Genomic DNA, 21,803 nt, shown 5'->3' with positions numbered 1-21,803 from the left:
AAGTGTAAGAAGGAGATGCTATCTTCCCTGCCTCCCCCAAAGGGACGGTCAGCATCAAACGAGCCACAACAAAAGTGTTTGAAAGGCATCATTGTGTTAACGTAAACAATTAGTAAATAATCCACAGAATGCATGGAAAAGAAATGCACACAACGTGAACATCTCACACTATCAGAAGAACATTCATCTTTCAACTTTCAAACAAACCACAGTGATTCTTTCATTAAGAAGTGAATAAGCTATTAGTCCTTGCATTTTGATAAACTTTAAAATGCCTCCTCCCCTTTTCTCCTATGCCCTGTGTCTCCCTTCCTGTCGTCTCTATTTACGATGGCACACATATATAGTGGACTCCCAGCATCTACAGTTTTGAGTATTCTCAAGCGATTTTGTCAAGCTACAAATTTTAATCTCTCACGCTGAAAAAACAGAACATACATTAATTACCCAACTAAGATAGTGAACATTGACTTTTAGTTAAGACAAGTTAAAGAGAACTGAATTAGAGAAACAATTACAAAAGCCATACAAGTTATCAATGATGAAATCAGGAGCAGATTAACATGTGCAAGAACAATCAGGAAGCTGGTGAGAGAATTCCGCCAACCTCCCAGGACCACCAGAACAACCCAGCTCTATAGACTTGTATGGAAACTATCTACACTTTTCTTCCTACATAAATTGTATGGTACGGTGGTCCTGGAGAAATGAGAACACTCCTATGATCTTGAGGTATGATTTCTCTTTCACGAATGCCAAGGATTAAATGTGCTTTCTCCCACCAAATAATTCAGTAGAGGTTAGAATACTAACACAGAATTTCATGTCAGTATTTCATATCCTTACCTCTACAGCGTTCTGACCATGTGTCTATATTTACCTGGAGTCAAGTGGCAATGAATACAATAAAAGTAACCCCTTGACATACTTGAGCCACACTGGCTCTCTTTCTATCCTTTGAACTGGCCAGGCTCCTTCTCCAAGACACAGGGCATAAGAGGAGGCATTTAGAAACTCTGTACTTGTCTTTGCCTGTAACTTTCTGCCCCAGGATGTTTGCATAGCTGGTTCCTTGTTATGGTTTAGGTCTCAGCTCAAACGTCCTCTCACTTGATCTACAGTAGTAGACTCTTCCTTCAAGACACTTTCTAACATATCACCTGTTCTATTTTGTCACAGCATGTATTACCACCTAAAATAACTTTGTCAAATTTTTTTATTGTTCCTCTTCATTCCCAGGCACTCACATGACACACTCAACTAGAAAGTGTGCTCTGTGAGAACAGGAACCCTGCCTGTTCAACACTGGAACAGTGCTTAGCACAGTGCATCATAAGTATCTGTTGAATCACTTAATGGATCTAAGTTCCCCTTCTTTTCTTTTTTTTTTTTTAAAGATTGGCACCTGAGCTAACAACTGTTGCCAATCTTCTTTTTTTTTTTTTCCCTGCCTTTTTCTCCCCAAATCCCCCCAGTACATAGTTGTATATTTTAGCTGTGGGTCCTTTTAGTTGTGGCATGTGGGATGCCGCCTCAACATGGCCTAATGAGCAGTGCCATGTCCGCGCCCAGGATCCAAACTCTGGGCCGCCGAAGCGGAGCATTTGAACTTAACCACTCGGCCATGGGGCTGGCCCCTCCCCTTCTTTTCTTACTTTCACTGTATGTAATCCTTCAAAAATGAATTTGAACATAGGCAATTCCTATTTTTACACTTCCAATAAAGAGATGCAGAGGGGAGGTGGTTACAAATCCTGGCATCAGGATATTAGCCATAGATAACCAGAGAGAACAAACTCAGTGATCAAAGATGCTGACTTGACCCATACTCCTCTGTCACGATTTCATGACTTGTATTCTGTATAGCATCAGTAATTCTGCTTCTCTAATTTGGTTCTCTTTAACTTGTCTCTAACGAAAGTCAATGTTCACTATGTTACCTAATTAGTTCATTTACACACTGCTTTCATATTGTTTCCCAATCGGTTCATCATTTTCTCTCATCTCTTTCTTTTCAATCTCACACATCCTTACCCATGCTGGGGGACTTTTCTGGATTGGCTTTTTCCATCTGACTCAAACTTATCATTGTTACCTGTCAGTTAGAGGAGTGATCACTAGTCGAGGACTGTTCCCTAAATATTCATAGAAGTACTGGAACTGGGCATCGCAAATATGCACAAAGCAGTGTTTCTGGGTGTCCTCCCACTGGTGACGAAGTTGAGACAGCCAAGCAAAGGCTTGAGGACTGACAACCTAAAAACATCACATGATCATTACGCATAGGGCACTGATAGTTTTGAGGCAACAAACTTAATCTAATCAACTGTCTTGTTTCACATTTTATCTCTAAAAATCAACTTTATTGATTCACATTTTATTTCTAGAAAATCTCACAAAAGGGAAATCTCTTTCATGCTACTGCAAATTATAATTGCATGTAGATGGTTGAATAGTTAATCAGAAATATGCGTGTGCAATAAAAGTCTTCATTTTAAGAAGGCTTTTACTGTAAAACAATATTGATTTGTTTAAAACACTTTTTCCCCTTTTATGAATCACCTCGGGGACATGATCACTTTTCTAACTTTATACTCACATCACCAAAATCAGATGGAAAAATACACCCTGTATGAAAATGGATGGCACATAGTCCATAATTTCTCCACGTTGGAGGTACAAATAAACAATACCTTCCACAAAGTTCATTTGAAAATCAGTACAGAGATTTCTTGCCTCATTTTAAATTAAATCAAATCTATCTTACTCAATCCTATCCATTCTTCTTCCAGTTTGAAAACATAATTCTAGTGTCTTTCAAGATACATGTGACCCTAGGATTTCTTGGGAATCACTTGAAGTTACCAAAATTATTGTCTCTATGAGATATCTATCTAAGTCTCAACACTGCATATTTATGTATATTACAGGATCAGGAATTAGATAAAGTCTATATCTCTTTTAGTACAAAATAAAGGACATATTTTAAATCATAATTTATCCTGCTGTAAGATAATCATCACTGATAAAACATAATAAAATATGTGAGAAGGTACAAGGTCATATTCAGAGTAGCTATCAATGGTTCATTATCAAAATAAGAATAGAACCATGTGCCGAATAACAACATTTTGGTCAACGATGGATCACACCTGATGGTGGTCCCTTAAGATTGGTACCATATAGCCTAGGTGTGTAGTATGCTATACTGTCTAGGTTTGTGTAAGTACCTTCTATGATGTTCACACAATGACGAAATTGCCTAATGACACATTTCTCAGAACGTATCCCCATCATTAAATGACACATGAATGTATGTGGTAAGTGGTGTTTTTGCAAGGATCAGTTTTGGATTAGCAATCAAAGAATATTATTCGCTAATGGTCCTGAACATGGATCAAGAAGTATTTTTTAAGTTTATGGCTTACACAAAGAAACATTTGCTTGCACTTTGTAGTGAGAATTAAACTTCACTTTGGTCTTAATAAACTGAGAAAGAACTAGAAAAACAACAGAAAACAATTCACAATACACACATGCATTTAAATTGTGAAAGGAACTGTCTTGATTTAATACCATCACCCCCAAAAACAAAAGGGATTTGGAGGAAGTAGGTGATGGGCATGACATACCAACGTTGTTCAGTAGACAAGCATACTTCCATATTCGTAAGGAGGAATATTTTGGAAAAAGGGTGAGAATTCTCCTTTCACGTTAAACACTGCCAGTATCTAAGAGACACATGGACTTTTTAAAGAGATAGGGAAAGGTTATTAATGCACGGAAAGGATTAGAAACTAACTTCTTTAAACAAAGTCACTTAGCCTTAAAAGGGAAAGACAAGGTGTGACCAATATTTCTCTTTCTTTGAAAGGAAAAAAATCAAAGGCACACAGAGACAGTTTAAAGGACACACAATCTCATTGCTATTGGCTGGGTAAGATCCAGAGGTGATAATCACAGGCCAAGGGACCAAGATGATTAAGGGTAGAGAGGCCAGAAGACAGGGAAATGAATAGGGTGACTTATGGTGGTTCTTCCATCCTGGGTTCATTTTGGGATGATCTGGGTTAGAGGCTCCTGACTTGGCAAAATCCTTTGGGATAACTCTCATGAGGATATATATTAGCTAACCCAAATCAAACTCACCCAAAGTAGGTACAGCTAACTTCCCAGGGCTAATTAAAATAAAACAAACTTAGAAGACAAACAAACAAACAATGACTTTCTTAGAAGTACTCTTGACAATAAACACCACTTTCAGGAAACAACAAAAATACATGAAATTTCTACAAGCAACTTGCCTTTTGAGAAATAAGTTTTGCCACCACATCTCTGGCATGGACATCTATGGTACAAACTGTCATGATCTTCTGTCTATCTCCAGGTGGAAGTTCTCCCAGCAAAAGTGCAATCAGTGTATTCAACTGAGAAATCTAGAAGGAATTTTTTTAAAAGGAGGTCGGGTCACAAATATAGAATCCAACAGCCCAGTAGTCTTCATACTTGTAAAAAGCCCTTTAGTTTACAGAACAATTTCAAATGTTATCTCAGCTGGCCCTCAAACAACACTGGGAATAGGAGATGGAAGAAGAGATGTTATTAAATTAATTAATTGACATAAAGTAAATATTATTACCATCGCCCTGCCCCACTCCCCGCCCCTGAGCTGAGACTCAGAGAAGACAGGTGAACTTGCAAATAATGACAAAGCCAGAGGTAGAAACAAAGTTTCTTGGTTGCACTGAATGGACCTATTACCCTCATGATGATCTAGTCCACAACTTTGCTGGAGTACAAATGACTACAAATTTTAGAAGGTCAAATTGAGCTAACGTCTATAAAAGTATAGCAAGAACTAAATATTAAGCTTTTTTTTGTTTTTGGGGGTTGGTTTGTTTGTTTTTTGCATAGGAGATAGGAAGATTACTCAGAAAACATTTAAAACATAGAGCTGAAGACTATCTCACTTCTTATGTCATATCCTTAGTCTAGTTTAGGTTTATCAATTTCTTAGATGAATATTTTTCAAATTACTGGTCTCTTCCCATAGAATGGAAAGGGATTAAATGGAATGGAATGACCTGGAATAGAAAATGTTGCATTATAGTAGCAAGAGGGTGTATTGTTTTCCGAAACTTATTTCAGTTTCAGACTTTTGAGTGTATACATACATGTGTAAACTTATCTGATATAAAATACTTCCTGCTGTTAATTGTGGTCAGAAAGGTTTGAAAGATACTCACAATTCTGCCTTATTCCAGGGTAGCCTATTGTAAAATAATACTGTCCCCTTTCCTTTTTGGCTGTTCAAAGGACAGTCAACTATAAACTGTGAGCTCCTCAAAGAGTTGCTAATAAGTAAATATGGCATATCACCAGAGCTTCTCAAACGTTTGTAGCCTACTGTCAAAAACGTGTTCCCTATAGTACTATGTCACATCCCAGAAAGTATCAAACACTGCAGACTTCCCTGAGACTGCTTTGTGGCTGAAATGAAGAAGGTTATGTAACTCTCGTAAGAATGGAGAAGGAAGGCACGAAGACAACAACTATAACACGCACAATTTACTCTAAAGGAGAATGGACAATGTGCCAGGCATTGACTAAGCATATTGCCTATATCATCTCACTTAATCTTTGCAACAATCTACTATCATCCTAATTTTTCAAATGAGGAAACTGAGTCACCGACATAGGGACCACATTTACCAAGCAGGGGAGGCGGAATCCCAACCCAACAGTCTGACCTTAGCGCCTGAGGTCTTACTGTTCACATCACATGGGTTCCCTGTACCAGCCTCCAGAAGACTGACCCACCTACCACCTTCAAGTTGGAGAAACTGTGACTGTGCAAGACGCATTCCAGAGAGACTTAAAATCAAACACAATGGAAAGGTGGTTCTGTGTCTGTCTTGTTCAGTGCTTTGTCCTCAGAGCCACTGCGGTGCTAGCTGTCAAACAGCAGGTGCTCAGTGAGTGTTTCCCGAAACAGATAAATGAATGTACCACGCACATGTAAGTTTCTCAACAAAATTTATACAGATGTTGATTAGAAGAGAGGTGTTTTGGCATTGGATATTTTCTCATCAGAGTCAAGATTCCCAGGCTTTACAGTCTCAAACCTTACATCAGTACCAGTATTTGGTTAAAAAGAGTTGGTTGTAACAACAGTAATAAGATCTCATGCCTTGTAAGAACCCTTATCATTTCAAGGGCTTTCACATGCCTTGTCTGGTCTGAGCCTCCCTACAACCTCTGATTTCTCCATTACTGATTTATTTTTCACCAACATTCAGTCAAGTGAAAGATGATTTAAAATACAGCTCGTAAACATTATATGCACAGCATCATATGTTAGGGATCTTATATTGTCTCTCGAGATTAAACCTTCCCAATGATGCTCTTTTTCAAGTGATAAAACTCTGTTCACATAAAAATAAACAGTAGTTATAAAAAGTCTATCATTTGGGCAGTGGCGTCAGGCAGCAATTACTATATGGTCGTACTATAATTGAATACAAGTTTATGGTCTGTGACATAAAAAATGTTCCTTGATAGCTTAAATATCTATCTATAGCCTATCATGTAATTAGCATTTCTTCTTGCCCTTGATCAAAGCAGTATTACATGATTTTCTACTGGCTCAAGGATGTTTGCCTCAAGTCAGTTACCTACAGCCCTCTGAAACTCATGTGGCTGTTTTCCTGGTACATCTCGGCTTTAGCTGGAGCATAAGTACAGCTTATCTTGAACCAGAAAGAAGCCAACCTGCAAGTACAACCAAACTCCTGTGCATAAGCACAAGGCCCTCCAGGACCTCCCACCACTCCTCACCTCCCTCCAGGCATTCTGGCCTTCTCCTTGTTCCTCCATCAGGGCAGCTTCAAGGCCACAGAAACTGTTCCATCTGCCTGCAGTCACTTTCCCTCTGACCTTTGTACAGTTGGCTTCTTCTCATCGTTCAAGTCTTAGTTCAAATTCACCTCCTCACGTCAGCCTTCCCTGGCTGTCCTATTTTCTATTACCCCCTACCCAATTATCCTACATGTTCCTATTTTATTTTCTTCATGGCGCTTACTAGTATCCTATCAGTCACTTATTCATTTCCTTGTTTACTGTTTGTCTCCTCCACTTGACTAGAAGCTCTAAAGGAGCAAGGCCCTTATTCAGTACAACACTGCCACACCTAGCACAGTGGCTGGCATAAAATATGTTCTCAGTAGACATTCATTATATGAATGAAGGAAGAGAGAAATGAACAAATGAATGACAGCAACAATACACAGCAGAACAATGCTTTGTTCTCTCCTTCACTCATTCACATGGTAAGACACATGTGGTTACTCTTTCCAGGGCGTACAGGCCAATGAAGAATGCAGAAAAGCAATTATAATTGTTTTGCTAGGGCCAAGTATAAAGTACTATGACGGCACACAGAAATAGGGCCCTGTCTAATCCAGGGCTTGGAAAGACATTTTGGAGGAGAAGTTATTTATGCTAAGACCTAAAGAATGAGTATCATTTAGGTTGTAGAGAACTTAGGGGTTGGCCGCACAGGGAAGCAGTGTTTAAGCCACAGGAAGCAGCCTGTGTGACAGAGCAGGTGTCAGGGAACTGAAGGAAGTCTAGAATGGCCAGAGCGGGAGAGAGAGGCAGACCAGGTGCACAAGGACACCAGAGAGGGGAGCAAGGGCCCAAACGCGCAGGGCTAGGCCAGCTTAGTGAGGAGTCTGAACTCCAATCCAAGGGCAATGAGATGTTGCTGAAGGGTTTGGGGAGGTGGGGTGATAACGAGATTTGTGTTTTTTGAAGACTTCTCTGCCTGTAGTATGATGAATTGGAGGGAAGTAAGACTGGAGAAAGACCAGAGAGAGGGATGCTATGCTTATCCAGGTGAGAAAAGAAAGTGGTTGGGACTAGGATATTAAAGCAGTGGAGAAAACAGTGAGACTAGAGACATTTAGGGCGACTGAAGAGATTTGCTGGCTGACTGGATACTGGGTGAAAGAAGAGTCAAGTGGGCTTCAAGTGTGAGCAACTGAAGAACGTTGATTTTTTTTTCTGAAGTTGGCAAGAGTGGAGAAACAGGTTTGAGAAGAGTGAATATATTTTGAATGTTCTATGTTGGATATGCCTGTAGACTTCTAACGGAAACGTCCAGTATGCTCCTGGCTGTGCTTCAGGAGAGAGGTCTGAGCCAGGGATCAAAGGCATCAGCATGTTACAACAGAAACTCAGCAGCCATCGAAGTAGATGAAATTAGCTAGGAATATGTGGTGTGGTGAAAAGAAAAAGGGACCTAATATAGAGCCACAAGGAATAGAAATATTTAAGGGGCAGGAGGAGGAAGAGGGGAAAGAAAATTGAAAAATAGCCCCGGAAGCAGGTGGAAAAATGGAATTAAAATAAACATAAATATAAGGGAACAGAGTATTTGAAGATGGAGGAAGTGTTTTCTAACATAAAAAACAGACTCAGTCAAGTGGTAGAAATGGGTCATGGAGAGAGCAGGAGATGAGAAAAGGAAACAAGAGAGTAGGGATATTTAGTTCTAAAAGTTTCATTATAATAAAAGTAAGAGAGATAGAGCAGGAAATGGAAGGAGATGTGGCATCAAGGAACAATTTTTGGTGGTTATTTTGAGAGAGACTTGGGAATATTTAATTGCTCATGGGAATGAGCCAGAGTGAGAATTTGAAGACACAGTAGAAAAGGTAGTCAGGGAAATCCTGAGAGTCCCAGAGCGCAGGTGGAGAAATAGCTCCAGTCAGAGGCTATCCTCCCGTTATAACAAGAGAATGCTGCAGAAGGTGGAGCATCAGCCCATGGCGACTATCTAGTTGCTCTCTAATGGCATCAGCAGATAATAAGAGCTAACATGTATTAAGCACTTACTATCTAACAGACATTGTGTGGGTGCATGTGTATGCCTCTGTATACCTGTGTGTGTATTCTAATTTAATCATCACAAGAACCCTATGAGGATATTATTACTCCAATTTTATACATGAGAATATGATGTGATTTGCCCAAGATCACACAGTTATAAATTGTAGAGCCAGGATTTAGTATATGATTCGAGGATTTTCTGTATATTTTATAAACAATATAAGCAAAACTTCCCCATGCAGATAACATATTCATTAACAGGACATCTTGGCCAGGCAAGAGCTGATCTGTAATGATTTTGGTGGTTAGAGGGATGTAATTAGGTATCCCTCACCTATGAATTCTCTTATTTAGATAAACACGGAAACAATTCCCAAGAAAGAGAATCTTTCTGACCACCACTGAGGTTTATATGATATACATGTTTAAGACACTATGGTGTTCCCAAAGAGGCCAGCTTGCTTGGTGGGATGATGGTGAACTCACCATGAAGGAAGGTGTCAGGTATAGAAAGTCATAGACTTAAGGTCAGAGAGAAGGGCTGGTTCCTGATAGGCAGTGGTAGCTGATCCTGAAGTTCGTCCTGACCCAGCTCCTGTGGCAGTATGGCATAAAGAGGCCAAGTATGTGAACTTAAAGAGCTAAATCCCCATATATTATAGGTTTAAATAGAACAACACAGTAAGAACATTTTCCTTGTAGCAGTAGAAGTCTTGCAATTTCACTAGCATCAGGCATGGCAGAGTTCCCAATCTAGGGACACCCAAGCCACCACGGCAAAGCAGCTGGAAGAGGCCCCTCTGTAGAAATGTTAAAATCTAGAGCTTGAGGTCCTCAGCTCTGTAAATCAAAGTTAACATTGCAATATCACGGCTCAAGTACTTTGGGGGGTCAGCTACAATCCTTTTCCGACTGGACATAACACAGAAATAATGTTCTTTTTGTTTCAAAACAATAACAACAAGGATCTCTAATCCTGAAACACGGCAACGTTTTGGCTTCGGCAATATCAGAAACAACAGACTTTCATTTCCACCAGCTAGAACAAAGGAAATTACAAAACAGACCAGACTCCATACTCGTTGTCACTCCCAGGGCCTGTGTTGTGGAATCCTCTCCCGTGTTCACTTCCTACTTCTTCTTTAATCATATTGCTAAAGCCACCAGTACAATATTGAGCAACGAATGTCAGAGACAGTGAACATCATTACCTCATTCTTGACACTAATGGAAATGATTCTTATGTGTCACCATTCAGCATGATTTTCTCTGCAGGTTTCTGGAAGATATTCTTCAAGTTATAAAGTTTCCTTCAAATACTCATATTAGAAAAGTAAAAGGTGTAAAATCAATAATCTAAGCTCCCACCTTGAGAAACTTGAAAAAGGGGAGCAAATTGAAGAGAGTAGGGATACTTCAAAATAAGTAGAAGGAAATAATCAAGATAAAGCAGAAATTAGTGAAATATAAAACAAACAATAGAGAAAATCAAAGTAAAAGGTTAGTTCTTCAAAAATACAAATAAAATTGATAAATACTTAGAAAGCCTGATTAAGGAAAAATGCAAGAAAACACAAATCAGCAATACCAGGAACGAAAGGAAGACGTGACACCAGATCCTCCGAATGGATGTTGAGAAAAGAATAGCAACTCACATCAACACGTCTGAAAACGTAGCTCAGGGATGGCGAACTTTTCCTGTGAAGGGCCACATGGTACACGTTGTACACTTCACAGGCTACACGGCCTCTATCGTGACTCCACTTAGACATAAGCACTGAGCCATATTTGGCCAGAGGGTCATAATTTGCCTGCCTCTGACTTAGATGAAAGAGATAAACATCTTGAAAAACAGAAATTTCCAAAACTGGCACAAGAAAGAAACAAAGCTACACAGTAGCATATCAAGAAATCAATTAATTTATAATTTAAAAATATTCCATAAAGAAAACTCCGGGCCCAGATGGCATCACCAGTGGTTTCTATCATAAATTCTTTCACAAAATACATGAGAATGGAATAGTTTCCAATTCCTTTTAAGGAGCATAATCCTGATCCCAAAACTGTTAAAGATATTATAAGAAAAGACAATTACAGATAAATGTCCACTATAAACATAAATACAGAATTCCTGAACGAAACATTAGCATAGAGTCCGACAAAAAATATATACATATATAAATGGTAATATATCGTAACCAAGTGGAGGTTATTTCAGGAATGCAAAGTTGGCTTAACATTCAAAAATTCACCACAGTAATAGGATGAAAGAGGCAAACCACACAAACATTTCAACAGATCTGAAAAAGTTCAGCGCCTCTTCAAGATAAAACTTCTCAGTAGGTAGTAATGGAAAGTATTTTCCTTTATTTGAGAAAGGGCATCTACAAAACCCTATAACTACTATCAAATTTAATGGTGAAACACTCAACTATTCTTACCAAGACTGGGAACAGGCCAAGATGCTGCTCTCACTGTTTCTAGTCAACATTGTACTAGAGGTCCTAGCCAGTTCAATAACTCAAGAAAAGAAAATAAAGGGTAAAAAAGAATGGAAGACAAGAAGTAAAACATTACTTACAGATGGTATGTTTACGTACATAGAAAGCCCTACAACACTATTAAAAAAAAAAGAACTCCACTAAAACTAGTAAGCAAATCTGGCAAAGTCCCAAGACACAAGGTGAATGTTTAAAAAATCAATATACTTCTATATACCAGCCACAAACACTGGAAAATAAAATTTAAAATTAATTAATGTATGTTTACAGCATCAAAACATATCAGCTATCTAAAAATAAGTCTGGCAAGGAAAGTGCAAGACCTCTATATTAAAAACTACAGAAAACATTGTTGAGAGAAATTAAAGCAGACCTGTATTGAGAGATACACCATATTCTTGGATTACAAAAATGATCATTTGTTACTGCAAGTAAAAAAAAAAATCATCATCATTGTTAAGACCTCCATCGTCCCAACATTTATATTTATATTCAATGTCATCTCAGTTAAAATTAAATTAGGCTAAAAGATTAAGAAGGCTTTTTAAAATAAATAATGTAACAATAAAATCTATGTAGAAATTAAAAGAACCTAGAATAGCCTAAATAATTTTGCAAAAAATAGAACAAAGTTGGAAGCGATATATAACATGATTTCAAGGCTTACCATAAAGCTACAGTAATTAATACAGTGTAGATTCGGCATAAAGACAGAAAAATAGATAAATGAAACAGGAGAGTCTGGAAACAGACTCACTTATATACAGTCATTTGATATTTAACCAAGTTTCCAAGTTAATTCAATGGAAAAAGAAAAGATGTAAAGAGATCTAAATGAAAAACCCAGAACCATAAAGCATCTAGAAGGAAATAGAATATCTTTGTGACATTGAGATAGGCAAGAATTTCTTGTATATTACACAAAAAGCATCAATTGTAGAAGAAAAATTTGATACACTACATCAAAATTAAAACATTCTATTCACCCAATATACCATTAATAGAACAAGTAGTCTATTCATTTCCTGACAAAACAAAGAAATCCTCCAACCAACATTATACAAACATCCCACTTAAAAAAAAACTGAGCAAAATATTTGAACAAACATTTCATAATAGAAGATATGTGAATGCCAACAAACACGTGAAAAGTTGCTCAACGTCATTAGACATGAGAGATAAGTCAATTAAAACCACAATGAGATACTATTTTACTCCCACTGGATTGGCTGCAATTGTCAAGACTGACAACACTCAAGACTGGCCAGTATATGAAGCAATTAGAATTCTGTCACTTTATTGATAGGAATGTAACAATGGAGAACTGTGTGGCAGTTTCCTAAATGGTTAAACATATACCTTCCCGAGATGCAGCAATTTCACTTTTAGATATTTACCATGAGAAATGAAAATACATGTCCACAAAAAGACTTGTACAAGAATGTTTCAAGCAGCTTTGGAAATAATAGCCCAAACTTGAAACTCAAATGTCAATTAACATAATGGATATACAAAGTGTGATGTATTTATACTAAACAACAAAAAATGAAGTTCTAATACCTACAACAACATGGACGACTCCTGAAAACATGTTTGTCAAGAAATGGGAAGGGTCTGAGATTTTACTTCACTTATATGCTAAGTTACTCTGCCACAGATTCATGGATGCTGGCAGAAGACTCGTGGGTCACAGATAAAGGACAGTTTATTAGTCAGAGCAATAGCATTGAGCAATACCAGAGTATCAGCACGTACTGGTCCCTGACCCTCAACTTTCAAAAGGTAGCCAGAAAACAGCCATATGATGCTTGCACATGCAGTAGTTGCGTCACAGCAGAGGAAGCCTGCATTTAGGGAGCTCAAACCTTTTCTAACAGACAGTAAGCATGCCTGACCTCTGCCCTGGAAGGAGCTATTACCTTTATTGTACTGGACAGCAAGCCAAACTGCCCTTTGCTCTCAAAAGAGACGCTATCTCTGTCTTCCAAGGATGTTTCCTACACAAACATCCTTGCAAAGATAGTTTAGAACAAAAGCAGTCAGTATCTCTGTTCATAAGATGTACAAAATGTGAGACCCACAAAGGATTGTCTCCCAACAGTGTTAAATGAAAAATCCAGACCAAAAAGGAGGATACCCTAATTCGTGGGACTAGCCAACAGAATTTTCTTTTGTACTTTATCATTGCTTGCTTTTTTGCATCAAGTTTATTAGAACTTCATAAAAGGAGTAAAAAAATCTTTCCATTTTCTACACTCTAGAACAGTTGCTACAACATGGTATTTATCTGTTTTGAATGTCTGATAAAACCATTGGAACACAGCTCTATTTAGAGGGTATACAACTTTACCTTGACCACCATTTCAATTATTTCTGTGGTTACTGGCCTACTCGAGTTTTCTGCCTCATTTTGAATGAACTTTTGAAACAGTAGTTATAGAAAATCATCCATTTCATTTAGATTTTCAACTTCAATTGTTAGCATAAAACCACATAGTGTCATATAGTCTTTTTTAAATCTCTTTCCAATAAGGGTTAATATTTCCTTTCCCTATCTTTTGTTGTTTTTGCCTTCTCCTCTGAACTGCAAATCTTTGTCAGTGTTACTGTTCAAAGAAACCACTCTTGGGTTAATGGATTAGACTGGACTCATGGAATATATGTGCAACAAATCGCTTTTTCTCTTACCTCCATCTCTCATTGTGGGGATCTTGAATTACTTCAGGATCTGTTCTGATTTTTTTCTAGAACAGAGGTTGGTAAACTACAGTCCATGAGCCAAATCTGGCCCACCGCCTGTTTTTATAAAGTTTTACTGGGATCCAGTCATGCCCATTCATTTAAAAATTGTTTATGGCTTCTGTCCTATTACAACAGCAGAGATGAGTAGTTGTAAAAGAGACTACATGGCCCATAAAGACTAAAATATTTACAATCCCATCCTTCACAGAAAAAGTTGCCTGACTCAAGCTCTTGAGTCAAGACATAGTCATGGCAGGAGTCCTCAAAAATGTCTCACTGTGTTTATGAAGCATGTCTCAGGGTTTATCCTGGGGACAAATGCCTTCACTGATCATTTCTTGGGATGTACAGGAGACAGAAATGGTCAACTGTCTACCTCTTCCACACTTAATCCTTATCACTGACCACAGACACCACATGTTTATATTTATTGAATCTGAGTTTGCAATTTCTCTGGAATTCCATTGGGATAAAAATGAACTTATCATTGCAACAGCTTTCTCTTTTTACTATGTTTGTAGTTTTTCTCTGTTCTTAGTTACCTATCAGTTCAATTTCATCTGTTGTCAGTATCTAGGCATTCCTCAAATTATCTGGCCCACTATTTCCAGGTACAGTATGATCTCTTCTTTATACCTTACTTGTCATTCAATATAATTTTTGATGTGTTAAAGTAACCATAATAGGCCCAAGATGGCGTCGCTCATGCTAAGCTCCATGGCAGCAAACCAAAACTTAACGGTTTCTATGCTCAGCTCTCCCAGAAACGACAGGCTAGGTCAAAATCAGTGCTTGCCTACTCGGCACCAGTTACCTAACCTGGCTCCAGGACCTCCCTTTGTTCCATACAAGGAAGGCAACCCTGCTTTATCCGATCAGTAAATGCCCAGGATAACTTCCTTGTTCCTGCTCACTTTGGTCTATAAAAATCTCTTGCCTTATACAGCTCTTTGGAGCTCCTTTCACCTGCTAGATTGGATGCTGCCTGATTCATGAATCATTGAATAAAAGCCTACCAGATCAGTAAATTGTGGAAAAATTTTCTTTTAACAGATGAGAGGGGAGGTGGAGACGATGTGTTCTACTCACGATCTTGTGGGCTTCTGCTATATTATAAAGCAGGTGGCTAACAGATCACACTTTTCTATAAAGGGAAAAAAATTACTTGCTTCCAAAATACACTGGATAACTGCAATCTTCACAGGCTTCCTCATTCAGGGAATAGGGTTAGGGCATAGGTTAGAAGATAAAAACACTATCCAAGTTGTATCCAATTGTTTCTGACTTTCTCAGTGACTAAAAGTGAGGCCAAAAATTGGCCCTCAGCAGCAAAACGAGAGTCTCTTTCTTCTACGCATAATATTGCGAGTCTCTGTGGTAGGGAAGAACGTATGGGTAACGAGAAATGTTTTACACGGCTTATCAGGAGTCTTATTAAAAGTACTCTGGGAATGTCCCAGCACACTAGTAATTAATTTTTTAAAGTCCAAAATGTTTCCATCTCTTTTTTGATGATTTTCACACAGATCAATAATAAAGAGAGGAAAAACTTTCTTACTAGATCCCAAAACAAAATACTTTTGCCAAGGAACCCTCAAATCTGAGAAACTAAATTTACTGTATTTGTCATATTTTTAAAGACTCTGGCAAGGTGGGATTATATATCCAAAATGCAGTATTTTTGCCTTTAATCCCAATATTATCTAACATATAATCACAATATGTCTAGGGGAGAAATAGAATTTAAACTAATTATCTGTATTTAGCTCACTACAATTTGGAAGTGAGAACTAGGGAAAGAAATTACTTGTCCAGGCAGATCATCAAGTATAGCCAAGTCTGATCTCAGTTTTAAAATTAAGCTATTTTAAAGGATGAAAGTTCATTTTAAAAACTGCTCGTATTAGCAAGAGTAATTTTAACTAAAAACAAACTCCAGCAGATGGTTACATCCATTTTTAAAGAGTGAAAACTGAAGGGGTTTCAATTTAGATGCACACACTTCCCATGAACCCAACTACAGCTCTAACAGTGTTCAAATGTTAGCTTGTCTGATACGCAGAATAGCATCAGTTGCAAAATTGAAATACTGCATTGAAGGCATCTGTTGGCTGGTCTGTCAAACATTTGAATTCGTACTAGAAGTGTTTCATAATTAAGCAGATAAATGCTTTCTTCATAAACCACCCTCTTTGTCTATTTTTCATTCAACATGAAAAAGAAACATTATATAACTCTTGAACAAAATGGAAAACTTTAAAACTATTTTAAGGGAGAAAAAGGTAAATTCTCTTAATTAGTTGAATAAGCTAAAGCTACTGGGATATGAGGAACGTTAGCTATAAGAATCAACCCAAGTTGATGACACGGGAAAGAATGGGCACTTATTTTTTTAAAAAAAAAAAGATTGGCACCTGAGCTAACATCTGTTGCCAATTTTCTTTTTTTTTTTTCCTTCCCAAAGTCCCCCCAGTACATAGTTGTATATTCTAGTTGTAGGTCCTTCTGGTTGTGCTATGTGGGACGCCAACTCAGCATGGCCTGATGAGCGGTGCCATGTCTGCTCCCAGGATCCGAATCAGCGAAACCCTGGGCCGCCAAAGCAGAGCACGCAAACTCAACTATTCGGCCACGGGGCCGGCCCCAGAAGTGGACACTTCTCTTATGGTGATACTGGAAAGGTAAATTTGACGAGATTCTCCAACGGCTTAAAAAATACTCTTTGACCTAGCAATTTTACATCTTGAAATTTATCCTGAAATAATACAGAAAAACACATGCGACATGTATGTATATACAAGACTGTTTACTGCAATATTAATAATGATAGCCAAAAATCAAAACACAACCTAAATAGCCAGTATTAAGTAAATTATAGTAGTAATAGGGAGTCTTGCAACATATGGGATTAAGCTGAATGGACAATTCCTTTATTAACACAAAAGACTTAAATAAAACAAACGACATCCATATGCAAAGTACATAGTCAAATATGTGAGAGGTGGAAAGGAAGAAGGCGACAGAAGTTGAGGGTGGGGAGGGCTCGGAGTGTGTGATATTCCTCCATGCCGGCAATGTGCTTCAAAGCCAGAGCAGCAGAATGAGGTTAACAGGCTGATGCCAGGTCAGCCTACAGCAGGGTTTGGGGAGAAACCCAAATAGATGGAGACCGTGGCTTAGACCACCACACAGGAACAGAACAGCTCTGCTCCCTGCCTCTCACACTCCCTGAGCCAGAAGGGGAATTGGAGCTGAGATGCCGACATAAGCTGAGATCCTCAAACTGTTACAGTGTCCAATAAAAGGTTCTAGGAAAATTCTACCCACCAGCTCAGAGAAGCAAGACGAAAGCTTAAAATATCTTGGGGCTTTGGCTAAGAAAAAATCCCCTAAATTCAAAATCTCAAGCCTGTGCCATGTGAAGCTGTGGTAACCAAACTGACTCTGCCAACACGAAGTGGAAATCCTAAACGGAGTAACCAACCACAAAACCAATGCAGACCCGAAAACCCGTAGAGACCTGGGAGACACAAGGGAAAAACACGCGACAGGGACATCTGCTCAGCCCAGGAAATGGAGAATTCCCACAGAAAATACAGACCTAGATAGAGAAAGCCTTAAAAGGGAACATACAAAAAACAAATTCACCTTAACAGAAGAATCAGCCTCAAAAGAACTCGAGCTAGCAAGAACAATCTAAATAAGATTATTAAAATGTCTTTTTGAAATAATGAAATTATAAAACCATAATGAAGAGATGTCATCATAAAAACTGATTTTTAAAGAACCAAAAGAACTCTGGGAAACTGACATAGAATAACTAAATTAAACTGAGGAAACGAGCATGTACACTGAAGTGTTTAGGGGTAAAGATTATTGACTTCTGCACCTTCCTTTGAAATCACTCATAGATATAAGATGGATTGATGGATCTATACAGGGTTAGACAAAGCACAGATAACATGATAAAGAAAATAAAACAAAATGTTAACTGTAAAATCTAGGTGGTAGGTATGCACACCACTATATAATTCTTTCAACTTTTTGTATGTTTGGAAAATGTTATGATAAATTTTGGGGGGAAAACTCATTAAGCTAATTATACATCACATTAGACACCATGGTCACTGCTGTTGTCATCATTATTTTCATAATAAAAGTAGCAATGGCTAACACATAGTGTTTAATCTGTCTAGCACTTTTTAATAGTGTTTTACATACACTAACTAATTTAATCCTTCTAACAATGCAATGATGCAGGTGTTATTATTATGCCTGTTTTACAGATCATGAAACTGAGGCACAGAGTGGTTAAATAACTTGCCCAAAGTCACACAGCTAACAAATAAATGGTAAAGCTGAGATTTGAACCTATGTAATCTGGCCCTGCATTCCTCTTTCTTAATCATTATGCTACAGGAAAAAAGTTAGTGAACTGGAAGATACATACAAAAAGTCACCTAAATTGTAGCACAAAAGGGTGGAGAATTTGAAAATACGAAATGGAGCTTAAAAGACAGGGAGGACAGCATGAGAAGGTTCACCATACAGCTGATAAAATTCTAGATAAGGAGAGACAGACCTGATGGCCTAGCGGTTAAAGTTCTGTGAACTCCATTTAGGTGGCCCGGGCATGGTTCCCAGGTGCAGAACCACACCACTCGTCTGTCAGTAGCCATATCGTGGTGGCAGCTCATATAGAAGAACCAGAAGAATTCACAGCTATCCACAACTGTTAGTGGGGCTTTGAGAGGGGGAAAGGAAGGAAAAAAAAAAAAAAAGCAGGAAGATTGGCAACAGACATTAGCTTAGAGTGAATCTTCCATTAAAAAAAAATTCTAGAAAAAAGAAAACAGAGCCAATAGAGGAACGGCATCATTCAAAGAAAAAATAGAAGAGAATATTCCCAAATTGAAGACAGACATAACTGAAGATTCAAGAAGTTCACTGAGTCCTCAGTAGGCTAAATTTTAAAAGCAGGAAAAAAAAATCCACAACTAGACACAGTATAATAAAATACCAGAACCATAATAAGAAAAAAAGAAAAATTAAAAGCAGCCAAAGACAAAAGACAGGAAAAATAATTTGACCTAAAACTTCATAACAATGACAATAAAAGCCACAAGGATAATGGAATAATATTTTTAAAGTTCTGAAAGAAAGTAAGTCTCAACATAGAATTCTATACCTAAACTATCAAGAAGGAAGTCAAAATACAGACAAAGGATCAGAAAATTTCCTACTTATTATATATCACTGCATAGATTGCTACAAGATACATTAGAGGAAGAAGGGAATTGAATTCAGAATTAAGAAATGGGGTGGAAAATAATGAGCCAAGTCACTGCTAAATGTGTTGGTAAATCTACGTAAGATTTAAAATAACAACACAATTAGTGGGGAATTAAAAAAACTAAGGTTAAACAATGGCATGTAAAATGGGAAGTGGAGATTAGAAAAAGCGTTCCAAGGTCCTTGTGAGGAAGAGGTAAGATGCATTCACAGTCAACAGAGTGTAAGCGCCACGAGGGCAAGAAGTTCACTGCTGGGACCACAGAACCCAGAACAGTGCCTGATAAGCAGTCAGACTCTGAAAGTAAACCCAAAGAAGGTAGAAAGGAGGCAATAAATTCTGATATATCCATATAGGGGAATATTATTTGGTCATTTTTAATGTGAATTTGATACACATTTATGACAAGGAAAAATGTAGATAATATTGAGTGAAAATACAAAGTAACAAAATGTAAAAAAATATTTTTCTATGTATATCCATATACAGATATATCAACATAAATAGCTACACTTACAACGTCAATAGCTACATATTGACACATATTTCTATACATACAAAGAGAGAGAGATGTCTAAACATTCACATAAAAAGATACAGATAGACAGTAGATAGAGCAAGACTTCTGATGTTTTAACACCAAAATGTCATCAATGGCGTTCTGTGGGAAGTGAATCTACGCGTGTTTTGTAAAAATTATCCTCATTTTTTTTTTTTGCTTTCTGTATCTGGATTTTTGTCTTTAACAATAAATCATGAAATTGAAAATAATAAAGTTGACATAAATAAGAAATAGCCATAAAATATCATTACTGATTTAAGCAACAAAATATTCTAATCATCACAAAAACTGATAAATTGGAGACAAGGGAGAGCCAAATGAAGAGAGGAAAACCATTAGAACAGATTAAGCAGAAACATGTTCATTAAAAGATTTAAGTTTGAGCAGTGATTTACAACAGCTAAAATTTAAGAGAGGATATTATTTTAACTAAGTATTTTAAAATATCCTTACTTAACTATATAATAAAAATAGTTATAATAAAAGTACAAATATCAATAAATTAACCAGAAAGTTAGTTTTATAAGTAAGTAGAATTCATTGCAATTTAATTATCTCAATTATTTACATCCAAAAGAAAATGTAGGGGCCAGCCCAGTGGCATAGTGCTTAAGGTCACGTGCTTTGCTTTGGTGGCCTAGGGTTTGAGGTTTTGGATACTGGGTGTGGACCTAGACACCGCTCAACAAGCCATGCTGTGTCAGCATCACACTTACAAAATAGAGGAAGATTGGCATAGATGTAGGTCCAGGCCAATCTTCCTCAGCAAAAAAAAAAAAAGTAACTACTTACTTAGCTTCCTCATCCAAGTGGCACTGACTAGAATTTCAGGGATACTGCCCTGGGAGGAAACCAGTCACTCCTTTCAATCTAATCCTCTAACTTCAAGCCTACTAAATAGAAACCAATGCCCCATTTTCCTAAGGATGTAAAATGGAGGAGAATATATTTTTCTCCAAAAGTAAATGATACAAAAACTTCCTTTGTAACATAAGTAAGTTAGGTGGTCTCTACTCAAGATTAAAAGAGCAAAATTGAAAGGAATAATCAACACATTCTAAAACTTAAAATTCTTGAATGTGTTAAAAATACAAGTATCCTTCACTCTCTGAACCTAGTTGATTTTCAAGGCAGTGAGTTTAAAGTATTGCTAAGAGGAGAAGCAACGGGGAGTCGTGGAAGGCATTCGGAATTCTGCCAGCCCTGCCACTTTGACTCACAAATTGTGCCACATTGAGAAAGTCGTTCAGTATCTCTAGATTCAGACATTCTCTACTGAAAACAAGAAGGGTAGACTAATATAAACTCCTTTCCAAGCCTAATATTCTCTTAATTTCTAAATGGAGAGAAAGGCTGTATCTCTGAATTGCTCCGGCTAAGATGGGAGGACACCTTAAGATGAGAGGCTTAAGTACGGGTCATGGCACAACTGGGAGGAATAAAATGAAATTCAAAATAGATGTTTTTTCCAAAGTTGCTCATCTGTAATTTATAATTAACAGAAAACCAAACACATGAAAATATTTGTCTTTGTTGAACAACTCTCCACCTTTTTGAATCTTGCAAATCATGCATATATCTTATAAATACACAACCAACCTAGATAGTCTTACACAGAAGGAAAGAAACAGGCACAATGTCTAGGTATGAGTGATATTCTAGAGCCTGGGGGGATTGTGAACATGATGGATGTTCTTTAAAACCCGTGTAGAAAACTAGAAGGATAACATGAGGTAGAAAATGAAAAGTTAAACAACTGATTGGTGAAATCTTTCCAGCATGGTGCCTTGCACACAGAAGACATTACATAAAT

General features: G+C 37.6%; 1 protein-coding gene across 3 annotated transcripts in view; it reads right to left on the bottom strand.

Annotated features, from left to right (window-relative positions):
- DNAH11 (dynein axonemal heavy chain 11) overlaps positions 1-21,803 on the bottom strand; it is a 295,727-nt gene that overhangs the window by 181,213 nt on the left and 92,711 nt on the right. For all 3 annotated transcript variants that reach the window (XM_070264673.1, XM_023639347.2, XM_070264674.1), the window contains exons 31-32: positions 4,305-4,436; positions 2,096-2,256 (exon numbers count right to left, since the gene is read on the bottom strand). In XM_070264673.1, coding sequence (XP_070120774.1) covers positions 2,096-2,256; positions 4,305-4,436 — 293 coding nt within the window. The remainder of the gene's footprint in view (positions 1-2,095; positions 2,257-4,304; positions 4,437-21,803) is intronic.

Source organism: Equus caballus, chromosome 4 (assembly GCF_041296265.1).
Source record: "Equus caballus isolate H_3958 breed thoroughbred chromosome 4, TB-T2T, whole genome shotgun sequence".
Classification (NCBI taxonomy): Eukaryota; Metazoa; Chordata; class Mammalia; order Perissodactyla; family Equidae; genus Equus; species Equus caballus.
The sequence above is the reverse complement of the archived record's forward strand: the minus strand, read 5'-3'. Positions and strand labels throughout refer to the sequence as shown.